This window comes from Mustela erminea, chromosome 12 (genome assembly GCF_009829155.1).
Source record: "Mustela erminea isolate mMusErm1 chromosome 12, mMusErm1.Pri, whole genome shotgun sequence".
In the NCBI taxonomy this organism is placed as follows: Eukaryota; Metazoa; Chordata; class Mammalia; order Carnivora; family Mustelidae; genus Mustela; species Mustela erminea.
Window position 1 is genome coordinate 19417109 of NC_045625.1, and position 26966 is coordinate 19444074.

General features: G+C 50.4%; 1 protein-coding gene across 15 annotated transcripts in view; it reads right to left on the minus strand.

Moving 5' to 3' along the window:
- Positions 1–325: 325 nt before the first annotated feature.
- Positions 326–26966, minus strand: part of ZNF618 (zinc finger protein 618) — a 208585-nt gene continuing 181944 nt past the window's right edge. For 7 of the 15 annotated variants that reach the window (XM_032306318.1, XM_032306327.1, XM_032306316.1 and 4 more), the window contains 5 exons: positions 24246–24329; positions 22274–22318; positions 21216–21293; positions 8742–8843; positions 326–8120 (listed from right to left, as the gene is read on the minus strand). In XM_032306318.1, the coding sequence (XP_032162209.1) occupies positions 6604–8120; positions 8742–8843; positions 21216–21293; positions 22274–22318; positions 24246–24329 (1826 nt within the window). In that variant the 3' untranslated portion in view covers positions 326–6603. The remainder of the gene's footprint in view (positions 8121–8741; positions 8844–21215; positions 21294–22273; positions 22319–24245; positions 24330–26966) is intronic. The other 8 variants (XM_032306319.1, XM_032306317.1, XM_032306314.1 and 5 more) reach the window with 4 other exon arrangements.

The following is a 26966-nucleotide window of genomic DNA, read 5'->3' on the forward strand; positions in this document are numbered from 1 at the left end:
AATGTGGCTGTGTCCCGGAGACACCGGACATGTAGGACACAGATTAAGTTCATCCTCCTTCCGTGGGACAAGGGTCCCTAAGCAAGGCCCACAGGGGCCCTAGCACTGATCTCACACGGGCTGAGCCGACTCTGGGTCTGGACCTGTCCACTCAGCTGAGGAGACGATATCCCTGACCTCACCGTGTCCCCTCAGCACGGACTCCACCCCACTCCGTCGTGCCCAGTGGTCCTGCCTCTCGCCCGTCTCTATTCCCCCGCGCCGCGATCCTCACTGGATGACATGGCCCAACGCCAAACCCAAGAAATAAGACCACACACCGCCATCGTCCTAAAGGTCGTTTTATTGTAAAACCATAAATACAACACTGACATGAAATCATTTAAGTAACTGATCCTCTCTAACCATTAAAAGGATGTCTTTTTGCCTTGGCATCAACCAACTGGGAAATAATGTTGCAAGAATTCGGGGGATGGGGGGTGAATTCTGGGCTAGGGCTTTTGGCGATTTAAGGAACCAAGTGGAACCTTCCTCTTCTTCCTGGGAATGTCCCACTTTCGGACAAGAACAGACAGGTAAAAACAGCAACATTTAAACAGCTCAGTTTTAAATTTTATTACTCTGTAAAAATCTTTTTTTTTTCCTTTTTTTTTTTTTTTTTTTTTCTGTTCCTTTCCTCCATTTGACATCAGAAAAAGTTTTAAACATCACGAAACTGATTTGGCTGTAAATGGAGATACGGTACCAAAACAAAGTGAAACGAAAAAACCCAAAGGACAAACAGAAAACCCTAAATAAACCCTCAAGTTTGGTCTCGGGGGTTTACAGATCACAAGAACTGTCAACTCAACCCCCATGCAACGTGACTCCTTGGAGAGCCGCCGGAGCCACACCGACGACACGGGAGACCGCAAACAACGTCTTTTGTTAATTAACACAGCAAGGGTGACACTAGGTAACTTTTTTTTTTAAATACAGTACATGGTACACAGGGCCCCAAGAGGGCCCCTGCATGAACCCCTCGTGAAGACTGGAGCCAAGCACTGGCTGTTTATAAAAATATTGTGTTGCTACAAAAGTATAAATTAATGCTACCGGTATTAAGAAATATTAAACACATAAAACTTATAAGGATTAAGAAAAATATTCATTAATACCTGTAGAAAACTCTGGCCTAAAAAAGATATTTTTTTTGTGTTTGTTTTTTTGTAAATTTTTTTTTGTATTTTTTTTTTTTAAGATGACTTGAGTTTCTTGCACTCGGAGAGAGAGACACAGTCAGATGTGCCTATGGTATTGCCTAGAACATCTTTAACTACTGAGAAAGGATGGGGGTTGGAGGGTGCACGCACGTGGTTACTGAGCGGGGCGTGGGCAGGAAGGGGCACCAAGGCTTTCTGAAGATTTACCTGATGTGAAAGAATCACCGACGTGAAGTTTGCAGGGGGAAAAGAAAAAGGATCAGAACACAAATGAAAAATAATTTACGCTTTTTAAAAAATATCTCTGCTTCGGGTGGTTGTACAAAATGATTTCCTGATGCTTGAGATCTGAATGGCCCCGGACGCACTGCCCAGCAGGTCCCCTCTCTCCCGGTTGGCGAGTCCCAGCCGCACGCCAGTCCACGAGCTGGCTCACCACCCGAGGAACCCGGCCACCCTGGCTGGGCGGGAGGGAGGGCCCTGGGCAGGGACCGGCTGGCACCTGGGCTGTGGGAGGAGGCTTCCCTCCGGCTGGTCTCGGCCAACTGGACGTCAGGAAGCGCCACAGGGATCCCAGGCCCCTGAGGTTGTGGACAAGGCTGGGCTGTGCCCCTTTAAGGAACTTTGGTTCGAAGAGTCAAGGTGCCCAGTGGGGACGCACAGGTGGGTAGGACCCGTGGGTCCTGATGCTGACGCCCGACTGCAGACCTACCCAACTCTTCTCTGGACAGGAGTTGGGTCTCAGAAGCAACACCCGTGGCGGCGGCGGGGACATGAATACAGTGAACAGTGACCCCGGGATCTTCACCCTCATCAAAGCGGAAGCAGGTGCCTCCTCTCCCAGAAACCACAGGGCCCCCTCCGGGGAAAGGCAGGCCTCTAGTGACCACGACCCTCAAACCCAAATGAGAGAGGAAGAAAAACAAAACGGCGACAACTAAATCCTCCAGAAAACCCTGAAGAGGGAACCCAGGAGGGAAACATAAGAGGAAAAACAACACCGTATCATTGGTTCACCATAACTGGCCTAGCAAACATGAGCCACAGTGAAGAGAGGGGCAGGCCCAGCTGGAGCTGGGGGCTGGGGCAGGGCCGGCAGGGCTGAGCCCGGAGCCCCCGCCTACCGTCTCCAGGGAACAGCCTGGGCCAGACTCCGCCTCGCCGTTCTAACCAGCAGCCTTTCCAGGAGCTCCCCCGTCAGGTACATCACAGGAAAACGGGCGTTGCCACCATTCTCAAGGCCAAGGGCAAAGCTATGAACTCACCCCAGCTCAGCCGGGCAGGAGGCGGCTGCCCACCACACCACACCCCGTGTGCCTCCTCTTCCCGTCTTTGCCAGCGCGTCCATCCTGGTGACAACATCCAGGCACCGTCCCCTTCCCGGCTGTTGCTCACGGGACCTTCCTCCGCCATCCGCAACCCAGCTTCACTCCGAAACTTTCTTGGGAATGTCTGGCCCCCGAGAGTGTGCGCCGTATCCCTGATGTCTCTCCAGGTGGCCCCTCGCTGAGGAGTCTAGTCCCAGACCGGGCAGCAGCAGGTGGCCTCAGCCGAGCACAGGGGACCCCCGAAGGCCGAGGCTCAGCTTCACAGTGGAAAACACGCCTTGCCGAGTTCTTCCCTGGTGTTTCTTCAAAGTGCAGGAAATAAAAGAGGAAACTCAAGGGGAGAACACTTGCCAGTTTACGAACCAGGTGTAAAAAGAAAGTCCTTCCTTGGACCGTTCTCTCCTGACCAGGAAACCTTTGTACCCTTTTCCCATCAAGAGCCAAAGCCTGAACTCAAAGCCCAAGGCTGTCGGGGGGGCACGTGCTCGGGGATCCGGCAGCAGCTTTGCTCACGAGGCCCTTCCGTTTTGCTTCCCGGTTTCGGACCACTATCTGAGGCCTGGCTGGTGGGCCCAGGCACCGGGAGGGAGAACGGTGCTGGGACCGGAGCATCCGCGCCCGGGCCACTCAGATCGACCACGCATGAGGCTGCAGTCCTTGGCCTGGGCTTGGTGGTGAAGCCGGTGGACATCAGATGAGGGGAGGCCACCCTGCAGGATGGAGGCGTGCTTTCTCTTCTCCCCCGCTGGGATCCACATGTGTCAAAACCAGACCACTTCCGTCTCGGGAATCGCATGGCTTGAGTCAAGTTGTGTCCAAGTTCAGCAGACGACCACACTGAGCTGCCAAAAACATGACTGAGATGGCCCTATTGCCTGGCCCGCCAGCAACCAACGGCCTGTGGTAGGAAGTCCCGTAGTGGTCACAGAACGCGGGGAACCGAAGACAAAATCCTTCGCAAGGTCGGTGCCAGGGGAGGAGCAGGGAGACGAACTGGAAGAGTCTACCCTCAATCCTTTGGCTAAACTAGAATTTGGATAAGGTGGATATTGCTGGAAATGAGGGGCCAGTGGCTGGACCTGTGAGATCTTTGGGTTTTCCTAAGCCGTTCACTGCAGCAAGATTTGCACTACGGGAACCGCATGCATGACGCGGCAGACCGAAGGGGCACCTTGATACAGCCATTCCTGTTGGTGACATCTTTTGGGGGAAACCAGCGGCTGCAAGAGACAAAGGACTACCTGCCACCTTGTTACCGAATCCGGATGAGGCAGCCCCAGGAGACAGCTTTCAGAGCGACTAGTAGCATCTCTCCTAAACCTACAGAGCGAGCCAAGCCCAAAGGGTTGAAAGGAGGTGGGAAGTTAGAACAGAACAAGGGTGACAAGTAGGACTCGACACTTATACAGTGTAGCTAACTAGACTTACACAGACTTTCATTCTGGAGGGCAGACAGCCTCGTGTTCTGAAGAGAATGTGGAGTGCTCTGAATGAGTCTCTGGGTTTGGTCTCTGATGGCTCTGCAAGGAAGAGAAATATCTGGCCCAGTAATGGGGCAACACAGAACAGCTCTACTCTCAGGACGGGATGGTGGGCTCCAGGGCTCTGTTCCCACCAAACACACAAAGCTCTGATCCTCCATGTGTGGTGGGAAGTGCCAAGTCGTGGACCCTTCCGCAGCAGCCTCACAGCTACCTTCTGGAACGTCCCCAAAAATCAGATCAAAAAGTTCCCTGCTGCTCCCACACTCTCTCGAGCGACATGAGGTGACTGTCCAGTGCAAATGGAGGCTCTTCTAGTGGTGTGACCCCGGCTGGAAATGTGGGGAAATGCCTAGAACTTCTCCAGGAGAGGCAACGGCACACTGGTTCCTGAGACCACCGCTTGCTGGAGCGAAGGTGTGAACGGCCTGTTGTGATGCATTTCAGTCTGTCCAAGACTTGGAGGGAAAAGCTGGGTTAGTTCTCATGAGGTGACGTGAGCAGGCCTGGTCCCCAGGGACACTGTTCTGGTCTAAGATTGATCCTAAGCCTTCTCGAGTTTTTGGACCAACTTGACTTCCCGATCTGCTCACGGACCTGGGGAGGGACCTGTTGTACAGTGCTTTTTGGAATCGAGGTATCTCACTGCTAAGTAATGCTTTATTACCAGGAAAGGAGGGAGCGGACTTGGTCAACCCTCAAGATGGTGAAACATGCCTTTGCAAAGAGCCCTCTGTGAGGGTGGTCATTCTTAGCCTGAAGCCCTCAGTGTAACCATCTATCCCACTAGCCATGGCCACTGGGGGGCCAGAGGCCACCGGCGTATTACTCGTGGGAGGGCTGGGGCGGGGGTGGAGTGTGGACCCTGACAGAACCACCTCCTGGGAGGGCAAAGGGGCCAAGCTCTTGGCACCTGGACTGAGCGTGTAGAACCTAAACTGCTCACAGAGAGAAAATCCATCTTTCACAGCCTCATGTTAAATGTGGCCTGATGCCACTGTGCCCTCCATATATCAACCGTTTGGCCACCAAGGCACCAAGCTCAACTACTGTCCTGGCAGAAGGGCCGAGGCTCATGGAGGGGGAAGGACCCCCTCCCCCAGGCCTGGGGCAATGGAACTCAGAGGAACCCCATGGGGCCCCAGGGAGGGGGGAGGGGCTGTGGGTCTGAGGTGCTACGGAGGTGAATGTGGAGGGACTTGGGAGTCCCCGCTGAGCTGGAAGTGTCAGTGACGTGGCGAGTAGTGTAATGCACTCTGGGTACAGAAGTCAGACATTCGCGGTACCAGACACAGCAAACCGGGAGGGCGGGTCTTCCGCGTACATTCACGAGCACGCCTAAGCCACACACTTCCCTATGGCTTCCCCCGAACCCCACGTCCGTGAAACCTGTGACTCCAGCCCCACTCCTGGTTTCCAAACAGCAACGCCAAGTTCGTGGTCTTGGCCGTTCGAATACATGAACATGGGACGGTAGAGGGAGGGCTAATAAAAACCTTAGGCTACTGAAGGTACCACTGAGATGAGCTAGTTTACAGTGTGATTTGAGGAACAAAAAGGGCAACTGAAAAAAACAAAAAAACAAAACCAAAAACACCTCCAAAACATAAGTTACAGACATTCAGTGCCTCCTAGCAGAGTCTAAAATCAAATTTGAGGGAGGGGGAAAAAAAAAAAAGGTAAAAACTGCTAAAATGTTAGGGGAAAAAATTGAGTGGAGACAGTATCTATACTTCTTTAAAAAATGTCTTTTTTTTTTCTATCTTATATTAAAAAGCAAAAAGTCAGTTTTATATTCTTAAACTCTCCTTTCCTGATTTGGGGAGATAGATAGGTGTGTTTCTAAGGCGGCTGCCCCGGGACCCACCCCCCAACACGGGGAGGAAGCTCGGCGGCAGCAGCTCAATGCCCTGAAGGTGAACGAGAACACAGTCCAGTGCAGACACTGTCCGTCTGATGCGGTTTGGAGAATCCATGGCAGAGCAGCCGGGGTGGGAGGTGGGTGGGGAAGCGGTGTGGTCAGGAGGGCTGGGGGGAGGGGGAGAGGAGAGGGGGAGGAGGGAAGCCATGGGGGCAAGGACAGAGAACGTCAAGTCACTTCAGATCTCAGCTGCCTGAACATTTTACGACATCAGCCTTCTACCAATCTGCACACCTGAAAACGGAGTCTTTGCAGCCCCCTCACTGAGAAAGGGAGGTGAAGCGTCTTCCCTCTTTCCCACATAGCTTTCCTGACACACCCAGCTTAATGCACAGGCGCCCGCGAGCAGGCGTGTGTGCATGCACCAGGGTTGTGTGTGTGTGTGTGCACGCGTGCACGAGGCTGTGGGGAGGCTGCGCGGGAGAGCACAGCACCCCCTCCCCCGGGCTGCAAACCCGCGGCCCACGCGCTCGGACGCGTGCGCACACCACATGCACACGCACGCTGAAAAAGCACTTAAGTTTCCAGGGGGGCGTTTATAATGAGGTCCACAGTGTTTAGAACTTAAATTCCTTTTTCTTTGCGACAGTGTTGTGTGTGTGTGTGTGGTTTTCTTTTTCCTAACGTTTCTCTTCTCTTTCTCTTGTCTTCCTTGTCAGCGTCCCGAAGTCTTAAAGCATGTTGGATTTCAGAAACATGAGTTTGTTCATGTCTTCCGGACTGAGCAGCCGCCTCCTTTTGATCAGAAGTGCTTGCTCACACATATTTACACACCCGCTCCTGGCCCCCACGGCCGGAACCGCGAGCAGCCAGAAGGCCAGTTTGGCGAGTTTCGTGTGCTTTTGGGTCACGCACGACCAGTACTGGAAGAGATCGGGGGTGGCCTGGAAGAGGGGCTCCTGCAGGTAATCGTACACCTCGTTCTTCCCCAGCCGATCGTCCTCCTGAGCCACGGGGTGTTCGCCCGCGGTGGAGCGGGGCTTCTTGGCGGTGGGCTCAAAGTCGGCCTCCTCGGCCCAGGACTCCTTCACCTCGTTGATGAGCTCGCACACCTTGCCGATGATCTCCTCGTGCTGGTAGGGCGGCACAGGCCTCAGCTTCTGCTGCGGGTCCAGGATCATGGCCACCTTGTGTGCCGGGTGCACCTTGAAGTTCTCCTTGAGGGCCTCCAGGAAGAGGTGGCACAGCTTGCTAACGGTGCCTGCGTCGTTAGCCTTGGCCGTGAACAACTTCTCCAGCCGGACATAGGTGGGCAGCACTAGCTGCAGGGTGGGCTGGCTCTCGTTGCTCAGCTCGATGACCGCCTGCTTGACGGGCGTCAGGATGGCCGCCAGGTTGCTGAGCAGGTGCTTGTTGAGGCTCTGGATCAGGTTCATCTTCTTGGCGCGGCTGTAGAACTCGCAGATCTGCTCGTAGCGCTCGTGCACCAGCAGCAGCGAGTCGGTGACTGAGTTCCAGCAGGGCGGCGGCGAGGTCTCCTCCAGCGAGCCGAAGGTCTCCTTGGCCAGGCCCGTGGAGCCCGCCAGGTCCTCGCACACGTTGAGCAGCTCGATGACCTCATGCATGCTGCGGGCCTGCAGTGTCCGCTTGCTCAGCACACTCTGTACCACCGAGTTCAAGGCACAGGCTGAGCAGCGAAGGCACATGCCGGCCTTGGAGAAGGCCGACGCGCTCACCCGGCAGTCTGTCACGTACACCGTCCTGATCTCCGACATCACGAACTCTGACAGCACGTTCTGCACCCAGTGGTGCACCAGGTCACCACTGTCGCGGATGTCCGCGCCCTTGACGCCCAGCACATAGCTCTTGATGTGGTTGCCCTCGGCCTGGTAGGCCGTGAGGATGTAGCACGAGTCGGGGCCGACGCTCTGTGAGTGGCAGGTGACGCCGATGCCCAGGCAGGCGTTGCTGCCCAGGGCGCACGTCACCTTCACCTTCACCTGGTTGTACATGCGCGGCAGGTGCTTTAGCGCCAGCGTGTTGAAGTTGCCCAGGATCTCCGTGACGGAGAAGGCCCCATAGCGGGCACCGCTGTCCACCAGCGTCTGGGCCAGCTTCAGGAACTCCTTCCCGCTTACCACGCTCAGCGCACCCAGGTCGGCGCACATGACCCGCAGCAGGCGCTCTGCGATGTTCTGCCGCTCCTTCTCGGGGATCATGCTGTTGGGTGTCAGGCCACTGGTTATGGCTGGCGGAGGACACAAAGAGAGATGTCATTAAACCTGGCATCTGAGGTCCCTCTGTCCCTAGTGCTCAAGCACCTAGTATTAGAAACTGTGAGGAGGTTTCACCTTGCACACTGTGAGCCTCAGAGGAGTAATGTTCTGGGATTGACTAGTAATGCCTGCCATGAGCACGGGAAGAGAATACAGTGGGACGTGTGCAACATACTTGCTGCATGCGTCATTCACCTAGCCTCTTGAAGCCAACTAGTCTAACTTCTTCAATATAGGAATTGCCCCTAAGAAAGGAATCTCTAAAATAAACGAGGCCACAGCATCAGCAGGAAAGAGCAGCCTACAGAAGTTGCAGACAGTGGATTCCAGTTGTGACTCTATGACTAAATACATGCGCTCTGACCACAAAAAGGTCACCTCCTCTCCCCAGGCTTCCTTCTGCCTGTGCAGTGAGATCAGAATTTCCACGGGTGAGGTCTTAGGTGTGTAAGAGCTTCAGACGTGGTCTCGCACCATCATGAGAGGCACAGGTGGTGGGATGGGGGAGCAGAGGGCAGTGACCAGAGCCAGGGCTAGAGGTGCACAAGGAGGACCTCTGCGAGCCCCCAGGCTCTGGCCTGGGAGAGACCTACTGTTGTTGGCGCTATTCCTCTGGGCCTGGGGTTTCCACTTCTCTTCTACAACAGCAGGCGGCGATCGGGACTGGTTGGAGGCAATGTTGTTCTCGTTGTCCGCTGTGGGCAAAAAGGGGACAGCATGTGACCCTGAGGTGCAAGAGGCCTGCCTACTCACAAGATGAGAATGACAGCAGGGCTGGAGAAGTCCATACAAGACTTCTAGGATGCAGGCCTGGGTCCCAACCCTGGCTCCCGCTCAACCTCCGATGCTTGCAAAGCCTCAATTCTGTCACTTGGAAGAAGGAAGATGAGCACGTGGGTGGGACACATGGGCTGGAAGGACCAAGAAGAGAGAATGCAGGGAGAAACCGGAGCACGGGGCCAGGTGCAGAGTAACTGCCCAGTGGGTAGGAACTGCTGACCCAACTCGACCTGAGAGGCCTCACACCCACACACAACCCCATGTTCTAGCTCAGATATGGGTGAGGGGGGCCAGGTACAGCAAGGGACCTAAGGAACCTCACATTCTCTCACTTCTCTCAAGTGTGCTTTCTCATCTTTTCAGTTTATTGACTAAATATTTAATTAAAGGAACAAAACCCAACCAAAGCCCTATAGGATACTAAGTTCTCAACCCCTTTCCCTGTCCGAGGTGGAAAATGATGCCCAGAGACAGGAAAGGATCTGCCCCAGATCACACCAAAAAAACCAAAGGCAGGCCTGGGACAGACATCCAAGGTCCCTGATTCCTAATGCCTGCTCCATCATGTCCCTAACTTCTGTTTACTTGTGCATACGCAACTGAATCAAAATGGTACATGCTGGGCGCCCTGGGGGCTCAGTGGATTGAGACTCAGACACTTGATTTCGGCTCAGGTCATGATCTCAAGATCATGCAACTGAGCCCCGTGTCGGGCTCCATGCTGGGCATGGTGCCTGTTTAAGATTCTCTCCCTCCCCTGCCCTCTGCCCGTCCCCACCCCCAGCCCACATGGTCTCTCTCTTGCTAACAGACGGACAAAACGGCACATGCCTACTTTCCTCCCTTCACTGCCGACTCCTTGCCATTTTTATAGAATCATTTCTGAGCAGAAACGGTCTAAGTACTGTGTTTGTCATTACAAATGACCACAGAGTCTTCTGTTGTAGGATCCCCCATGGATTGCTGAACCACACATCAAGTACCTAATTTCTGGGCCGTTTCCAATAGGCACCTACTATTTCTGCTATTAACCTACTTGCCTAATATTCTACTATCATTTCTCTGTGCTTTTGTTGTGGTGGTGGGTTTCTTTCCCGGAGACATCATCTTACAGGCAGAATCACAAATGCAAGGAGATGAACAGGCCAATGACACTGGCTCAGGGTTGCCAGCATCTTCCATTATTCTCTGTTCAAGGCTTGAGGCCCTGGAAGCCAAGGCCACAATTTTCATAGCAAGGGAAGAGGCTTCCCCAGTAGCTACATGTTCAGTCCTGCAAGGGTAACGAAGAAACTCCAGGAAAAAACAAAACCAAAAACATCCCCCCCAAAACACAACAAAAAAAGAAACTCCAGGATATCCACTCAAAGAAACATATTCTAATCCCTAAAAAAGGTGGCTGCACAGATTGTGATAACAAGAGAAAAGGCATAATGAAATGATCTCATCACAATTTATACATATTATTTATATTTGTATTTTGGACTTGAAAGTCAAATAACAAATAAATCCATGCACCAAAAATAGGCCGGGGGTGGTCGAGTTGGGCAGGGGACCGGGGACTTTCACTTCTACCCATGAAGCATGACCTGCCGCAGGAATGGCTCTTTCAGTTGGAAACAACTGTGAATCACAATTCCGCTGCTTTCGGACAGATAACCCAGGTTCTGATCCCAGAAAGGGGTGAAAAAATGTGGTGAGTAATACCACTGGCCCAGCTGGCCTGAAAGCAGTTCATAGGCAGCAGCACGGGGACGGGAATGGGAACAGAGCCCAGAGGTCTTGCTGATTTGAAGAGGCAGAAGCTGATGTTTGGAGGCCCAAGGGAGCTAATATTTACAGGGAAGTACCAGAGAGGAGAAAAAAAAGCACATGCTGGAGACCTTCAGTAGGGTTCCCTGAAGTCTGCTCAATACTCATCTGCCCAAGTACAGGGTCAAATTCCACAAGACTGGGTAAAGAATCACTAGAAAGCACCAAGTGGAGGGGACAGGGAGGAAATAATTTGTATTCCCTCAAACAGAAAGGAAAACTACAATGTGTAAGGGATTGGGTAGGGTCCCCTCATTATGGGGCAAAATTAATAAAAGATTAAGGGCTGCACTAGACTTGCCCTAATACCTTTTTTTTTTCCCCCTTAAGATTTTATTTATTTGAGATAGGGAATGAGTGGCAGGGGGTTGGGGGGAGGGTGTAGAGGGAGAGGGAGAAGCAGCTGCCCTGCTGAGCAGAGAGCCTGAGGCAGGGCCCAATTCCCAGGACCCTGAGATTATGACCCGAGCCAAAGGCAGAGGCTTAACTGCCTGAGCCACCCAGGCGCCCCCTCTGCCATAAATACATCTTAAGAGTAATCCTCCAAAGTATCAAGGTAGTCCTATGTTACTAACCTGTAAATCAGAACGAAGTTCAATGTTTTTTCAAAATCTAGCACCTAACATTATAAAAATTCCCAATGTCGATTATGCAGTAAAAAATCGATCAGGCATTCCAAATAGTAAGAACATACGACCTATCAACCAGGAGAAAAACCAGTCAATAGAAACAGGGCCACAAAGGACAGAGATGATGGAATTATCCAGTAAGGAGCTTACAGGGGTGTTATAGATACCATAAATGTGCTCAAAGACATGAAGGGAAACATGAACACCATCAGGAGAGAAACGGAAGATGTAAAAAACCCAAAACTAAAACTAACCAGTTCAACTGGAACTTGTAGATATAAAAATAATCTAGGGCAACAACACACCGTATGGGATAAAAGATCAGATGCCACAGAAGAAAAAAAATCGGTGGAGAAAGAGCAAGAGAACCACCCAACATGAAAAACGGAAGGGTAAAAGGCTGAAGATAATGTAACAGAGCAGGGATGCTAGCAGACAGGCAATTTCATATACATGTAACTGGAGTCCCAGGGGGTGAAGGTAGGAAAAAATACCTGAAAAAATGGACACAATTTTTCCAAACTAGATTAAAAGTCCAAGTCCAGATTCAAAAAGCTCACTGGACTCGAGGTAGAATAAACATAAAGAAAATACCACCGAGGCACAGCATCATGACAGAATCGTTGAAAACCACTGAAAAGAAACTCTTAGAAGGAGCCAGAGAGGGAAAGAAATTACACACAAATGAACAACAGTAAGAACGACAACAGACCCAGAGGCAACGGAACAAAGCATCAACAGAAAGGATCAGCCTGAAGTTTTTTATCAATCAACCTAACATTCTAAATCCAATGACATTATCTTTCACAAATGAAGATTTTTGAGATTAAAAAATTCCAAAAAAAAAAAAAATCAGATCTGCACTGTAAGAAATATTAAAGGAATTTCTTTGGGTCTTAGCAAAAACAACATCAAATAAGAATCTAAATCTACAAAAGAAATGAAGGGTGCTGGAAACTACGCATGTTGGTAAATGTATATATATTAAAAATGTTCCCTCACTTTTGAACTCTTTAAAAGATAAAGGACTACTCAACAGAAAATAATAACAATGAACTGCAGTAATAATATGTACAGTAAACTACAGGACAAGAATATCACAAAGAGGGAGATCTGGGTGGTTCAGTTATTGGGCATCTGCCTTTGGCTTAAGTCACGATCCCAGGGATCAAGAGCCGCATCTAGCTCTCTACCCGGTGGGGAGCCTGCTTCTCCCTCTCCCCCTGCCTACCGCTCCCCATACTTGTGCTCTCCAATAAATAAATAAGTAAAATCTTTATTTAAAAAAAAAAGAAAAAAGAAAAAAATAATATCACAAAGACCAGGATGGGGAAAGAGAAGATGCTGCTGAAAGTTTCTCACACAATATGGAAGGTTGGCTGATGCCACTTGACTTGACACGAAATATATAGTTTCAAGCCCAAATAAACTGTAATAAATAAAACAAAGAGCTGGCTTGATGAATCAGTGGAGATAAAAATGGAATCCTAAAAATATCCTCAATCCAAAATGAGGCAGAAATATGAGAGAAAGAGAAACTAAGAAATGAGCTGATTAGGAAACAAGTAGTAAGATGGCAAATTTACACCCAGTACTATTGAAATTACATTAAATATAAATAGTCTCCACATTCCAAATAAAAGCCAGAGACTGTCATACTTAGTAAAAAAAAGTTAAGACTCTACCATATGTTATCTATAAGGAACCTATTTAAATATTAAGACAGGGTAAAAGGCTGAATAAAGGCACACCATACAAATAGTAGAGAAGAAAGCTGGTGATGTTTGCGATAGCATTACAGAAAAATCAGACCTCAGGACAAGAAATATTACCAGGGATAACAAGACACTCTATACCATGACAACAGTCAAAATACCAAGAATAACATAATAATCCTAAACATGGATATATCCAAACACATGAAGCAAAACCTGAAACAAGAAGTAGACAAATCCATAATTGTACCTGGGGATTTCAACTCTCCTCTTGGAGTAACTGTTAGTTAGAAATGAAGAAAAAGGACTGCACATAAATGAACGGACAGTGGATAAGATTAAGCAGCCTAATACACATATAACTTGGCTCCCAGAAAAAGGAAGGAGGCAGAAATATAGTGAAAAAACTGCAACTCTTTGAATAATAAACATCACACTTCTAAAATCACAAGGACCAAAAAATATCATAAAGGAAATTAGAAAATGGTTTGAACTTAATATTAAAACATAACCTTTCAGAATTTGTGGGTTCCATCTAAAGCAGGGCATATGTATAGCATTAAATGATTACATTAAAAAAGAATAAAGAGGGGGGGGCGCCTGGGTGGCTCAGTGGGTTAAAGCCTCTGCCTTCAGCTCAGGTCATGATCCCGGGGTCCTGGGATGGAGCCCTGCATCGGGCTCTCTGCTCAGCAGGGAGCCTGCTTCCTCCTCTCTCTCTGCCTGTCTCTCAGCCTACTTGTGATCTCTGTCTGTCAAATGAATAAATAAAATCTTTAAAAAAAAATAAGAATAAAGGTTTAAAATCAGTATTATAAGCTTCCGCTACAAGAAAGATCTAAGGAGGAAGAGCAAGTTGATTCTAAAGTAAGAAGAAAGGAAATCCTATAGCTAAAAGCAGAAATGAATAAAACAGAAAATAAATACAATAGAGAAAACTAATGAAACAAAAAAGCTCATTTTTTGTAGAAATGAAGAAAAGTGATAAACCTTTAGACAAAAAGATTTTTTAAAAAAGGATACAAATTATCAGTATCAGGAATGAGAGAAGGGGACATCACTACATATGCTACAGATATTAGAGGGATTAAAAATGATGCAACTCCTTCAGTGAGGCAAACAAACAACCTAAAACATACAAAGAACCGAAGTCCACTCCAGAAGAAACAGATAGCCTAAAGTATCTATTACAAAAATTAAGTTCATATACAGGCACAAAGAAAAATCCCGTATGGGTTAACTGGAGAATGTGACCAAATATTTAAGTAGTAATACAAATTCTATGCAAATTATTCCCGAAAACAGATGAGAGAAGAACATCTCTCATTTTAGGAGACTGGCATTATTCTGATCCAAAATTAGAGAAAACCACTTCAAGAGAAGAAACCACAAACAAATATTCCTCATAAACACACATATAAACATCCTTCACCAAATATTAACAAACTAAATACAGCAATATATTAAAAAAAAAAATCATCACTAGGTGGAATTTACCCCAGAAATATAAATTGAGGTTAAAAAAAAAAAAAATCCAATCAGTGCAATTCCCCATACTAAGAGAAAATAAGAAGAAAAATGATCTCTATGGCTAGAAATACACATTAAAATGTGAGAAAATTTCAGAGGAGCCTGGTTGCTTTGTCAGGTAGGTGTCCGACTCAGTTTCAGCTAGGGTCATACACGATCTCAGGGTCATGGGATTGACTCTGTGCTCAATGGGGAGTCTGCTTGAGATTGGCTCCCCTTGGCCCACACCCACATTGTCTCTCTCTAAAAACAAGCAAGTCTTCTTAAAAATGTGACAAAATTCAATAGCTACTCTTGACACAAACTCTAAGTCAACTAGGAAGAGAAGGAAACTTCCTGGACCTGATAAAGGAAATCTAAAAACAAACAAACAAATAAAAATCTTAAGTCTGCTGACTTGATAGAAACAAAAAAGATTTTAAGGAAATACTATGAACAATAGTATTCCAACAAACCACAAAATCTGGATGAAATAAATGTTTTTCAAAGATTTTATTTATTTGTTTGACACAGAGAGACACAGCGAGAGAGGGAACAGAAGCAGGGGGAGTGGGAGAAGGGTAAGCAGGCTTCCCACCAAGCAGGGAGCCGGATGCTGGGCTCAATCCTGGGACCCTGGGATTGTCATATAACCTGAGGTGAAGGCAGATGCTTAATAACTGAACCACCCAGGTACCCCAAACTCTTAGAAAAACATAAACTACCAAAAACCAATTCCAGAAATAGAAAATCTGAACAGACCTATAGAAGACTGAATTAGTATTCAAAATATTTTCCACAAAAAGAAAGAAAAGCTAAGTCCAGATTCTGATGAGTTTATTAGTGAATTCTAATGTTAAGGAACTCTTCACAAATTGTTCCCCCAAACAGAGGAGGGAACATTTCACAATCTATTTCACAAGGCGAACATTATTCTGATACCCAAATCAGACAAAGAAATTACATGAAAAGAAGCCACAGGCCACTATGTCTTAGGACTATAGACACAAACATCTTCAATAAAACAGAGCAGACCAAACCCAGCTATAACAAGTAGGATTTACTCCAGGAATACAAAGTTGGTTCAACATACAAATAAAACATATTAATCGAACACAGAATAAAAACCACATGATCATCTCAACAGATGCAGAAAAGACATCTGACAAAATCCAATACTTTTTCATGATAAAAACAATCAGCAAACCAGGTACGGAAGGGACCTTTTTCAACCTGACAAAAGGGCATCTCTGAAAAACCCACTGTTAACATCACATTTAATGGCTAAACACTGAAAACTTTCCCCCTAAGATCAGGAAAAAGACAAGAATATCCAGTCTCACCTCTTTTAATCAACGTGTATTAGTGATTCTAGCCAGGGCAAGGAGGAAAAAATAGGAATTTCAAAAAATCATCCAGATTGGAATGAAAAAAGTAAAATGATCTCTATTTGCAGGTGACATGGTTTATGGTACATGAATAATCTCATGAAACACACACACACACACACACGAAAAACTATTAGAACTGATAAGTAAGTTTAGCAAGGTTGCAGGGAACAAGATCAACATATATGAAAAAAATCAACTGTATTTCTTTATACTAACAAATGACCACCCCAAAAATTAAAACTAAGAGAACAATTCCATTTTATAACAGCATCCAAAAGAATAAAATAGTTAGGAATAAATTTACAAATGAAGTGCAAGATTTAGTACAATGAAAACTAAACACATGGCTGGAAGAACTCAAAGGCTTCAACAAATGGAAAGATATTCCATGTTCATAAACTAGAAGATTTAATATTGTCAAAATGGCAATTCCCCCCAAATTACTCTAGATTCCACATGATTCCTGTCAAAATCCATGCTGGCTTTTTAACAAAAATTGACAAGCTAAACCTAAAATTCACGTGGAAATCCAAGAGAGGCAAAATAGCCAAGATGTTCTACAAAAAGAACAAAATTAGAGGGCTCAGACTTCCTGATTTCAAAGCTACTGCAAAGCCACATACTAATCAAGACAGTGTAGTACTAGCATGAGGACATACAGATTAATGGAACAAAATTCAAATTTTAGAAATAAACCCTCACATTTATGGACAACTGATTTTTGACAAGGGTGCAAGGAAAATTTAATGGGCAAAAGGATATTTTCAAAAAATGGTGGTAGGACCATGGATATCGCATGCAGAAGACCAAAGTAGGACCCCCTCGCCCAATAACTCACACAAAAATTAATCTGGAATACAGTCATAAATGTAAAAGCTAAAACTCTGGTTTCTTAGGCAAGATGCCAAGAGCACACATGATGAAAGAAAAAACAAATGGACTTGACCAAAATTTTAAACTTCTGTGCTTCAAAAGCCAGCATCAAGAAAGTAAAGAGACAACCCGCACTATAGGAGAAAATAATTACAAACCGTATACCTGTAAAAGTCTTATATCCAGAAGATGTAAAGAACACTTAGAATTTAACAAAAAAAGACCAAAAAAAAAAAAAAAAAAAAAGACCAAAAAAAATTAAAAATGGGCAAAGATCTGAACAGACATTTCTACCAGGGAGATATTCAAATGGCCAGTAAGCACAAGACAAATGTTCAATGTCATTACTCGTCAGGAATATGCAAATGAAAATCATAATGAAATACCTCTTGGCACACATTGGGATGGCTGTAACAAAAAATCAAATCATAGCAAGTACCTTGAACAGGTTGGAGGAATCACACCCCTCACACAACTGTTCACAGGAATGGAAAAATGGTAGAAGGCCCTTGCAGAAACAATCTGGCCATTTCCACCTAAACATGAGTTATCATGTAACCCAGAATTTCCACTCCCAGGTGTACACCCAATAGTTATAAACATATATATATATATAAACATATATCCACACAAAAACGCATACTTGATAGTTCACAGCAGGTGTGTTCATAATAGCCCCAAACTGGAGAGAATTTAAGTAGCTATCAACTGGTGACAGGATAAACAAATTGTGGCAGGGCCAAACAATGGCGTCCCACTCCATAATAAAAAGCACTGGTTACTGATGACACAGATTCATCTCTAAAGCATGCAAAGTGAGAAAAGCCAGACACAAAAAACTAAATGCCATGTAATTCCATTTATATAAAACTCCAGTAAAAGCAAAACTAGAGCCAAGGGAAGCAGAGAGTGGCTGCCGGGGCTGGGCTCGGAGAGGGGACTAGCCACCAGGAGGCAGGAGGGAACTTCTGGATGGATGTGGTCATGTTACACATCTTGACAGCAATGGTGATCAGATGACCATCACATGTCAAAACGATCACATCATACTCTTCAAATGGATGAATTCCATGTATGTAAAATTTTATCTTCATAAATCCAGTTTTAAAATGAATGAAAAGCAGCCCATCCCGAGAGTAACAAGAGTGGGTAGCTCTGAGTAGTGAGATCATGGCTTCATTTCCTAACTTCCCCACAAGTACCCGATTTCTTTGAAGGAGTAGATATTACATTACATTTATATTACATTAAAAATGGGGAAAACACATGTTCTAGAACAGAAACCAGCAGCCGTTCTTGTTGCCTTTCTCCACCAACATACACAGTTTTGAATCGGGCTCTGCCACAGTTGTGGGCTGGGAGCTGGAGCTAACTGCTTCAACTTTCTGGGCCTCATTCCACCCCACCCCACCCCAACCAAAATGCTGGCGCAGGGCAAGCTGTAGGCTGATTCCCCTATCCTCTAGGACCTAGAATGGAGAGGACTCAACCCAGCAGTGGAGAATAACATCTAGTATTAGCTGGCTCAATCGACTTTTTTCTCCAGATCCCACTGATACTGCCTCTGATATGGACGAGGTACTTGGTAAATACCCGTGAAAAGGCTTGATTTATAGCTTGAGTAGAAAATAGCGTTTACTCAGTGTGGCTATTCCCTAAGTCCCACAGGTGCACATGCCCGACCCCATCAGCAAAGGGCTGGATGAGAAGCTGGAGTCAAGGCCATCTCGTGGGGAGGGGCCACTGTAGGAAGCAGCTGTTGGGAAAAGAGGCACCTGTTGCTTTTCAGTATGAGACTATACCACGACCCTCAATATGGGACAGATGTCATTATCAGTCCCCTCACCCAGCCTGTGAGAGTGCTGACTGGCCCACTTCGTGGATGAGAAGCTTGAGGCCCAGATTGCTCAAGTGGCTCCAAGGGAAAGTCTGGGACCGTGCAAGAGCTCATATGATGCTAGATAGCTTTTAGAAGCTCTGCAACTTTGGGCCAGTGATTCTGTTCTGTGAGCCTCAGTTTCTTCATCTATATAATGGGGATGAGAACGTCAGCTCATTCAGGAGATCTGATGGCACAGCCTTGTCTGACCCATAGTAACTGCTCACTAAACGTTAGCGATTGCTAGTACGATGACTCCCCAAACATACTCTGGAATGGACACCAGGGGCAAGACAAATTTTCCTACAGCACAGAAAAGAAGTTTATTAGGGGGAATTACCCTGTGCCATTCAGCAGCCTCTTAATGAGATTGGTGTTATTCGAGGCTGATCCCCCTTATCAGCGACACCGTGAACTGCACAGATCATGACGCTTAATTTTTCTCTATGGAGTCAATCCTTTAATCCCGACTCAGCCTGGCTGGGATTCAGGCTGGCTTTGCACTGGATTGCCCGTGAGGCATTCTTTGCCAGCAGTGGACCAGAACAAAGCGGCCCAAAGCTCTCCCTAGAAAACAAGACAGGAGGCCTGGGAGCCGCAAGGCTCCATAGGCACAGCCTTGATTTGCATTTTAATGGCCTCCACCCCACTGCCTGAGCACCCAGACAGACCCTCCCCTAACAGGCCTCAGCTTCCGAAGCTGGCAGGGGGGCAGGTGGAGGGTCCTGGTTTCAGAAGGGAAGTCAGCGGACATTGGACTGTGGGAGTCTCTGGTACAAGAGATGTGCCTGTCACTGGTTCCCACGGGGTCAAGTCTGAATGCCTTCAGCGGGCATTCGAGGCCTTCCATGGGGAGGGATGGTTGACGGCCAAGGCAAGCAAGAGGGGTGAGGCTTGCGAAGCCTCGTGGGAGGACAGCCCGACAGGACATATCTCCGAGATGGAGAAGGCTCAGACAGGGGGACACATTTACTGCCCGGGGCACTCGGCCTGGCGGTACACCAGAGCTTGGAGCTCCCATGTCCTGGCTGCCACAGTGGCTCTGCTCTGATTTTAATGAGTTCGTTAGAAATAAGTAATAGCTCCCCCGACTGAAGAGCACATGACTGAGTGCCGAGGGGCCAGCACCCACACTGCACGCCGAAGAAGGGAATGGATGGACACAATGAACGAAGAGGGGACACGCTCACAGAACAGAACAGCCCCCGCCTAAATGAGGGTCCAGTCCTGCTTCCTCTGTGCAGGTCAGGCCAGCCCTAAGAGGGGCACGAGCAGTAACGGTCACCATCAGAGACACAGCAGCGACCACTGCTTCTACACGGCCCAGTGTGTCAAGGACGTTCCTCCCACTTCCAAGCATCCCCAAACTCCACCCCAGGAGGCCTTGTAGAGAGGGGTGGCAAGGATGGCTAGCTGAAGCCCCATTCCCGTTTCTCCCGAAATGTCAGGCTGTCCCTGGACAGAGGCGCTGGGCATGCTCCTCGCCCCTGGAATGTGGGCGCACAGGACCACGTGTCACTCATGATCCAAAGTGGTATAGGAGGAAGTCTGCTGCCCTCCCGGCTGCCCCGTCTGAGACACGGAGACTGAGCAGCCACGGGGAGGACGGAGCTTCGGTCACCATGGTCAAGGCCAGCTAGCCCGGCCACCTGCGTCAGGCCGCGCTGGGACAGCAGAAGTCAGTGATTACGTGAAACCGCTGCAACTCTGGGGCTTACCCACTATCACACACAGTGGCATCCGCCTGACCAGAACAGAAACTGGACCAGAAGCGGAGTGCTGCTGCGAAAAGACCCTGAAAACGGGAGGCGTGGCTTTGAAAGCAGGATGGTAGAGGGGAGGGCGCTAATACCACATACTTGGAAGGTGGCCGCACAGCTAATGAAAAGGTCACCTAGACAGCGTGCCACTAGCCAGGAGCTTGTCCCCGGTGGCTCTCATCATACTCCCTAGACTCATGGCAGGGCCGAGGACTTGCCAGCAACGCCAGCGCCAGGCCCTGTCGCAGACCTATAGACCCCAGCATCAGGGTGGGGGGCCTGGGCACGCTCCAGTCTGAGGATGGCTGCTGTCATGTCTGGGACACTGTCACAGTGAATGTACCTCTACTCGGAGCCGGGGCTTGGGTCCAGGCTGCCCTGGCAGGATCCCTCTGTCCCGTCTGGCTCCCGCCTCAGCTCCCCGAGATCTCAAACCACACTCCCTTGCCCCCGTGAGGTCCTTCCCAGTCAGCTCCTATGGTTATGCTCGGGGGCCAGAGCCACAACCTTCAGGAAGCTTTCTTCAGCTCGTTCCCCTCTCTAACTAGGCGCCCACCACCATCTCCAGCACAGACCTCCCCTGTGGGGCCCCAGGGCTCCCTGAGGGCAGGTCCCAGGTCCTGTGCCCATTTCCTGAGACGGCCTGGCCTCCGGGCAAGCTCTGGGGGGCACCGGGCAGGAAGAGCACTTGGTACGGCCCAGACCAGGGATTCCCTTACCTGCGTGGGACTGCATGTGCTCCAGCAGATTGTTGTAAAACTGGAACTGGATCCCACAGGCGCCGCAGGTGTACGGTTCTGGGGCGGGAGGGGGAGAGACGAGGCAGCTGCATTAGTGGCAGAACGACCCTGGATGCCCGGGAACCTGCTGGGGCTCTGCGCTCGGAGCTCTGGGCCCAGACTGTCTGCCCCTGTCACTAACTGCTGAGGGAGAGGCTTGGGGGAAGGAGCAGCAACAGAGGGAGGAAGACCTGCAGATAGAGACCATCTAGTTCAATCACACAGACATTTATTGAGTGCTTACTGTGTGCCAGGCACTGTTCTGGGCACTGGGGAGGGGAATGGGGCAACACTAACGGACCAAGTGCTGCCCTGGGACAGGGACCATGTCCCACATGCCCCACAGCCCATCCTCGGCCCAGAGGAGTGCAGACGTCCCCACCGAAAAAACAAAGACGTGAGCGTATGAATGAAACGAAAACCAGGTGAAGAGCACAGAGGGCCGTAAAGGGGGCGGGCAGTGATCGGGAGAGCAGGGTAGGAGGTGGAGAAGGCCACAGGAAGGTGAGAGGACACAGGACAGGTGAGGACAGGGAAGCAGTGCGTGCGGGACAGAACCACGTGCGCAGGGGGACCTCCCACCTCTGTGTCCCCAGAACTCAAGTCAATGCCCAGCACGGGGGAAAGTGGAAGGACAAGGAAAGAAGGGGGTCAAAGAGGAGTTAAGGAAGAGACACGAGATGGGCCTGGAAATGCTGTCCTGAGGCCGCCCCCATGAGTAGCTATGGGAAGGCCTGGGTTACTGCTAGGGCCGGGGTCGGGGGGTGGGGGGCGGGCGGTGGAAGCAGGATGCCTGTAGTCAGGCTCTGCCTTGTCCCCTGTCTGGACTTCCCCCTCCCGCCTGGGGCTGGCCCCTCCTCCTGCCTCTGCTGGCTGCCAGCTCTGCCAAGGGGTGGTCCAAGGGCAAGGGCTCTGGGGAAGTCCTGAGCAGGTGGCTGGCTGAGTTCACTCCCTGCCCTGCCTTGCCCTCTCCAGCCCCCCATGGGACCGTCACTTACTCTGTAGGAGAGGGAAAGTATTGGAAATCAGGGGACTTGCAGTTTCTGCAAAAGAGAAACAGTTTAGCTAAGTCTCTTCCCATTCTGGTGCTCTGAGATGATTGTCATTACTTCTGTTCTCAGGAAGCAGTAAGCCACCGGGACTCTCGGAGGAGGAGGAAGAGGATCTGAGAGCCAGGCTCACATTCTGGGCTGCTGCTGGGACACCAGGCAGGGCAAGGTCAGCCAGGGCCATGCCTCCAGGACACTCTCAACTCTCAGAGAGTGAGCACACAGAGTTCGAATGAGGAAATGTCCCTGTGTAGCTGCCACTTAAGGAGAGGGAGCTGGGAGCTGCTTCTAGATCCTGGCACCGGCCAGGGGAGGGCTGTGCTGGGACAGGTTTTGCTTCTTGGCATTGTTAGGTGAGCCTCAAAGGCAAAAGGCAGCAGGCATCCCTTATAGACTGGGGACCTGGAACCGTGACCGACCTCTCCTGGGCCTATTTCCTCATCCAGAAAATGAGGTTAATAAGAACACTGACACCCCACCCCCACCCCGGGGCTGTGGTAAGGATGAAAACAGGGGAGACACAGACAGCTCTGAACATAGGCCAGGCACATAGTAAGCGCTCAATAAATGGTGGTTGCTAGCAGCAGCACGTCATGCTGTCCTCCAGGCAGCAGTGTTGGAGGACTGAGAGGCGGGGGATTCAGCCTGGCTGCTAAGGGGAGATGGTGCTCCCAGTCCTGGCTCTCCTGCTTCCTGTGTGGCCTCCGGCAAGCCACGCTGTCGCTTCTGGCACTGTCTTTTGGAGACTGGGTCACATCTCAGAAGGTGAGCGGCTTGGGAAAGTCGGCAAGCTCTCTATGGTTTACAGGGCTACACAGGCATTCTCAGCCCCCAGCACAGCCCATCTCCCTCGGGGCACTCCCCACGTCACCTGGTTTAGTTAAAACTACCACTGCCACCACCGCCACCAGAACACCAGCCTGCTGCCACAGGGACGTGTGCGCGAACCCCACTTCACAGCGCAGGTGAGGTGAAGAGGCCACCGGCCCCAGGCACTAGCCTGGAGGTAGAGCCGACGGGGTTTACACTTCGGCTCAAGATCAGAGCTGGAGCTCGCCATACGGGGCAGAAACGTCCACATCCAAGTCTGGGCTCCTGGCTGTGTTTCATGACAGCCCCGACTGCCGGCCCCGTCTGTGCCCAGCACGGTGCCAGGCACATGCCAGCCCCTCACCTGCTGAGCTGAACTGCAGCCGCACGGAGGCGGGGAGGTACCCTACCCTAACGTGACCCCAGCACCAGAACCGTTTTCCCATCTTGCCCTGGTTGTCACTGTGCAGGCCGGCTTGCTGCGCCTTTCTCAGACAGGGCCCCCCCAGCGCCCTGCTAGGCTAGCGGAGCATCCGTCTGGGGAGGAGCGGCCTTTGGCTGCTCCAAGGTGCGAGAGGCACGCCGCCAGGGGGCACCAAAACACCACCAGGAACCTCGGCCAAACCTCCTTCGGAGGGCAAGGGCTGACAGAGGCCCTTTGGATGGCCTCCGATTCAAAGTGGGGCCAGAACTCATGGGTCTCTGGCTCTTTGGCTATAGCCCTCTCTGCTGCCCCCTCCTTTGCCTGTCCTGGAAAGAAACTGGCTGCAATGTTTACTCTAAAAACCCAGCAGTAGCTCTCTCACTCCTCCCTGAGTCATCTGCATCTATGCTGTGGGCAATGGGGAGGGGGAGTCCCTCGTCTGGGGGGGGGGGAACGGACGAACAGCAGCAGTCCCAGAGATGCCCCGAGGCCCAGAGGCAGGTCCCTGGAAGAAAACACCCTTCCCATGTCTGCCTGGCCCCAGCCCCCTCCTAATTCCCTGCCCGCTGCGTCTTCCCAGGAACAGCATCAGGGACCATGAAGACCCCAGCCCAGAGTGCCTGCCGCCTCCCCACGTAGGAGTAGTGGAGACCACAGCACGGGATGGTTGTCACAGGGTACACTCACCGCTAGAGTTTTGGGAACTGCTATTTGTCTCTTCAAAGTGGTTTTGTGCTTTGCCTTCTACTCTCCGACTGAAAGCGCTTTCTGCTGGGTGGGGACAGGAGAGAGGGAGAAAACACCGGTGACTGGTTAGCACGATGAGGGCCAAAAGGAACTGGCTTCGAGGCCAGGGTACTCGGGAACTGCCTGGTCCAGGGTCTGGGAGCGCCCAGGGCTTTATGTGGGGAACCTGCACAGCGAGGGGCGCTGGGACCCCAAAACAGACCTCCAGCTCCTTGGGCTCACCTGATTTGCCTGATACCTCATCAGGCAAAAGATTTCCCCCTACAGCGCCGAGCATGGGTCAAGGGGCAGGCACAGGGGGCACACGTGTGTGACCTGAATGCCCACATGAAATCCAGCTGAGTGGGCGGATGGCCAACGGACCCAGGTCTCCCATCTCTGGTTAAAGAGCCACATGTGTGACACTAAGTCATTGGGACCTGCCACCCGCTACTTCCTCAGCCAGAATCTGCTGCCACAGGCTCCACCAAGGAGCAGGGAGGGTGACAGATGGTTTTCTGGCGGTGGCTCCGGCAGAGCAGGAGAGCCAGACAGCAGATTCCAGATCTACAAGCCAAGTGGTCGCTGGGTGGCAGGGAGGGCATCCTGGAGAGATGGTGTGAGCGGGGGCAGCCGCACACCCTGAGAGTCTGAAGACCAGATGAGGTCTGCTCCGAATTCATCGGCGGGAAGGACTGGATCCTTATGCGATTCGCGGCATCTCCACCTAGAGGGGGCACCTTCCTGGCGCCGTGTGAAGAGATGGGGTCCGAGCAGGAGCAAACAGACCAGTTTAGCTCCCACCCCTGCCCCCTGTGGAAGGTCCTGAGACAGAGCTATCAGAGCCTGAAGGCAGCTCTGCTTTTCCCAGTTGCTCCTGGGACAATGGGGCTGCGGCCACGCCGGGACATAAACGCTTCTGGGAGCAAGTCTGGCTGGGACAAGCAGCTGACCCAGCCCCTTTTAAGGGGAAACAACTCACACAGGGATATCAAAGGCTCTGAGAAGCTCCACCAGAAAGAGACCCGCGTGGTTGTGCAGCCTTCCCAGATACATTTAGCCACTGAGGCCCATTTTAAAAATTCCTTAGTACCCCTCAGAAATGGTGATCCCGGAGCCCACTTTGGGAAATGCCACTGCCACCCAGCCCACCCCACATCAGAAAGACAAGTGCTCAGACTGTGGGGGCTGGGGTTCTGCACGAGGATGGGGCAATGGGAAAAGAAGCCGCAGGAAGCTCCCTCAGCCCCTGCTCCATGCTTGGGCTCCCAAGCCCAATGACGCCTCCTGACTCCGAGGCTGTTGATGGCATCCCAAGAAGACCCGCTCTTCAAAAGGTGTCTGTGAAATGCCTGGGCTGACAGCTACCCATCGGCTCACCTCAAGGTGCCATCTGTAAATCAGCAAAGAAGGCCCCTCAATTCTTTGTGTGGGGTTGGGGGGGTGGGGTGGAGGATCTCATTTACTGAGCACCTACTATGTGGCCAGCACGGTCCGCACACCTGATGCCTGTGGTCTCCCACAGTCCTCCCGACGGTGCTGTGACAGCCACACTGTCATTCCCATTCTATAGGCAGAAAGACAGGCAAGTGACACTGCCCAGTCCTGGAGGTGGGTGTATGCTTAACCCACTGGCTGTTAGAAGAGAAGAGTTCGTTGCTGAGACACATGCAGTCTCCTGAAGAGGGTCTGGGGTAGTAGGGACAGGATTCCTTTCTCCATCTTATGTCCTGTGCATTCCTTCAACGCTTCCCCCCCACCCCCGCCCGCGGAGGCGTTCACTGCAGCCTGACCACCATCTCAGTAGGACGCAGCACCACAGTGCTGACAGTTAGTCCCCTAATGCTCAGCGGACCATGCAGACCGGGAACAGCTACCCCCGAATCAGCACCCTGGGTCAAAAAGCCAGGGGCAGTGCTCCCAGCGGAGTGCTGTGTGCAGACACGCTCGTACCCAAGGAGCACGACCTGTGAGCGGGACAGGGGCAAGGACAACTTCCAGATCCGATGGGCAGGGCCCTGCTCACCCACTGCTGTCCTCTGCCCCAGAACCCCCAGCACAAGCCTTCCAGGTCACATGGAGGCAGCCAGAGGCACGTCCCGTAGTTGGCTGGAAGCTTACTATGGGGCACTGAGGTCTGGGAAACACGAGAGACCACAGGGCCCTTGTAGGCACTTCTCTGCACAAAACGGTCAATGCACAAGCTCCCACCCACAAGGTCGTGAGTAAAAGCCAAGACTTGAAAGCCAGGATCCCTTTATTTAGTTGAGCCAGTATCTACCGTCACCGAGCCCGTGATGACCAGTTTGCTTCCAAACAATGTCTGACTGCTGTTGCAAAAACACAACCAAAGGCTCTTGGCTTTTCTCAGCACAGGGCCTGAAAAATCATTACCTTCAAGGCTGACGGACTACTTACTCCTCTTCCGAAAAACCTAAGCACAATAAACTCATCCTCAAACATTTTGAAGAATCAAATCTTTGTCCAAAATTGAAACACAGAGGAAAGGCAAAAGCCCAACCCGCACCTGGCTGTGTGGCGGGTCCAATCTACTCATTCACTAAACTGGATTCTCAGTCTCATTGCTGGTGTAGCTCTCTGCTGGCTCTAGGCCTCCCGAGGGTGAGGAAAGGCCCACAGCCCCAGAAGGCCAACGTCGTCACTCCTTCCGCACCCCGCACA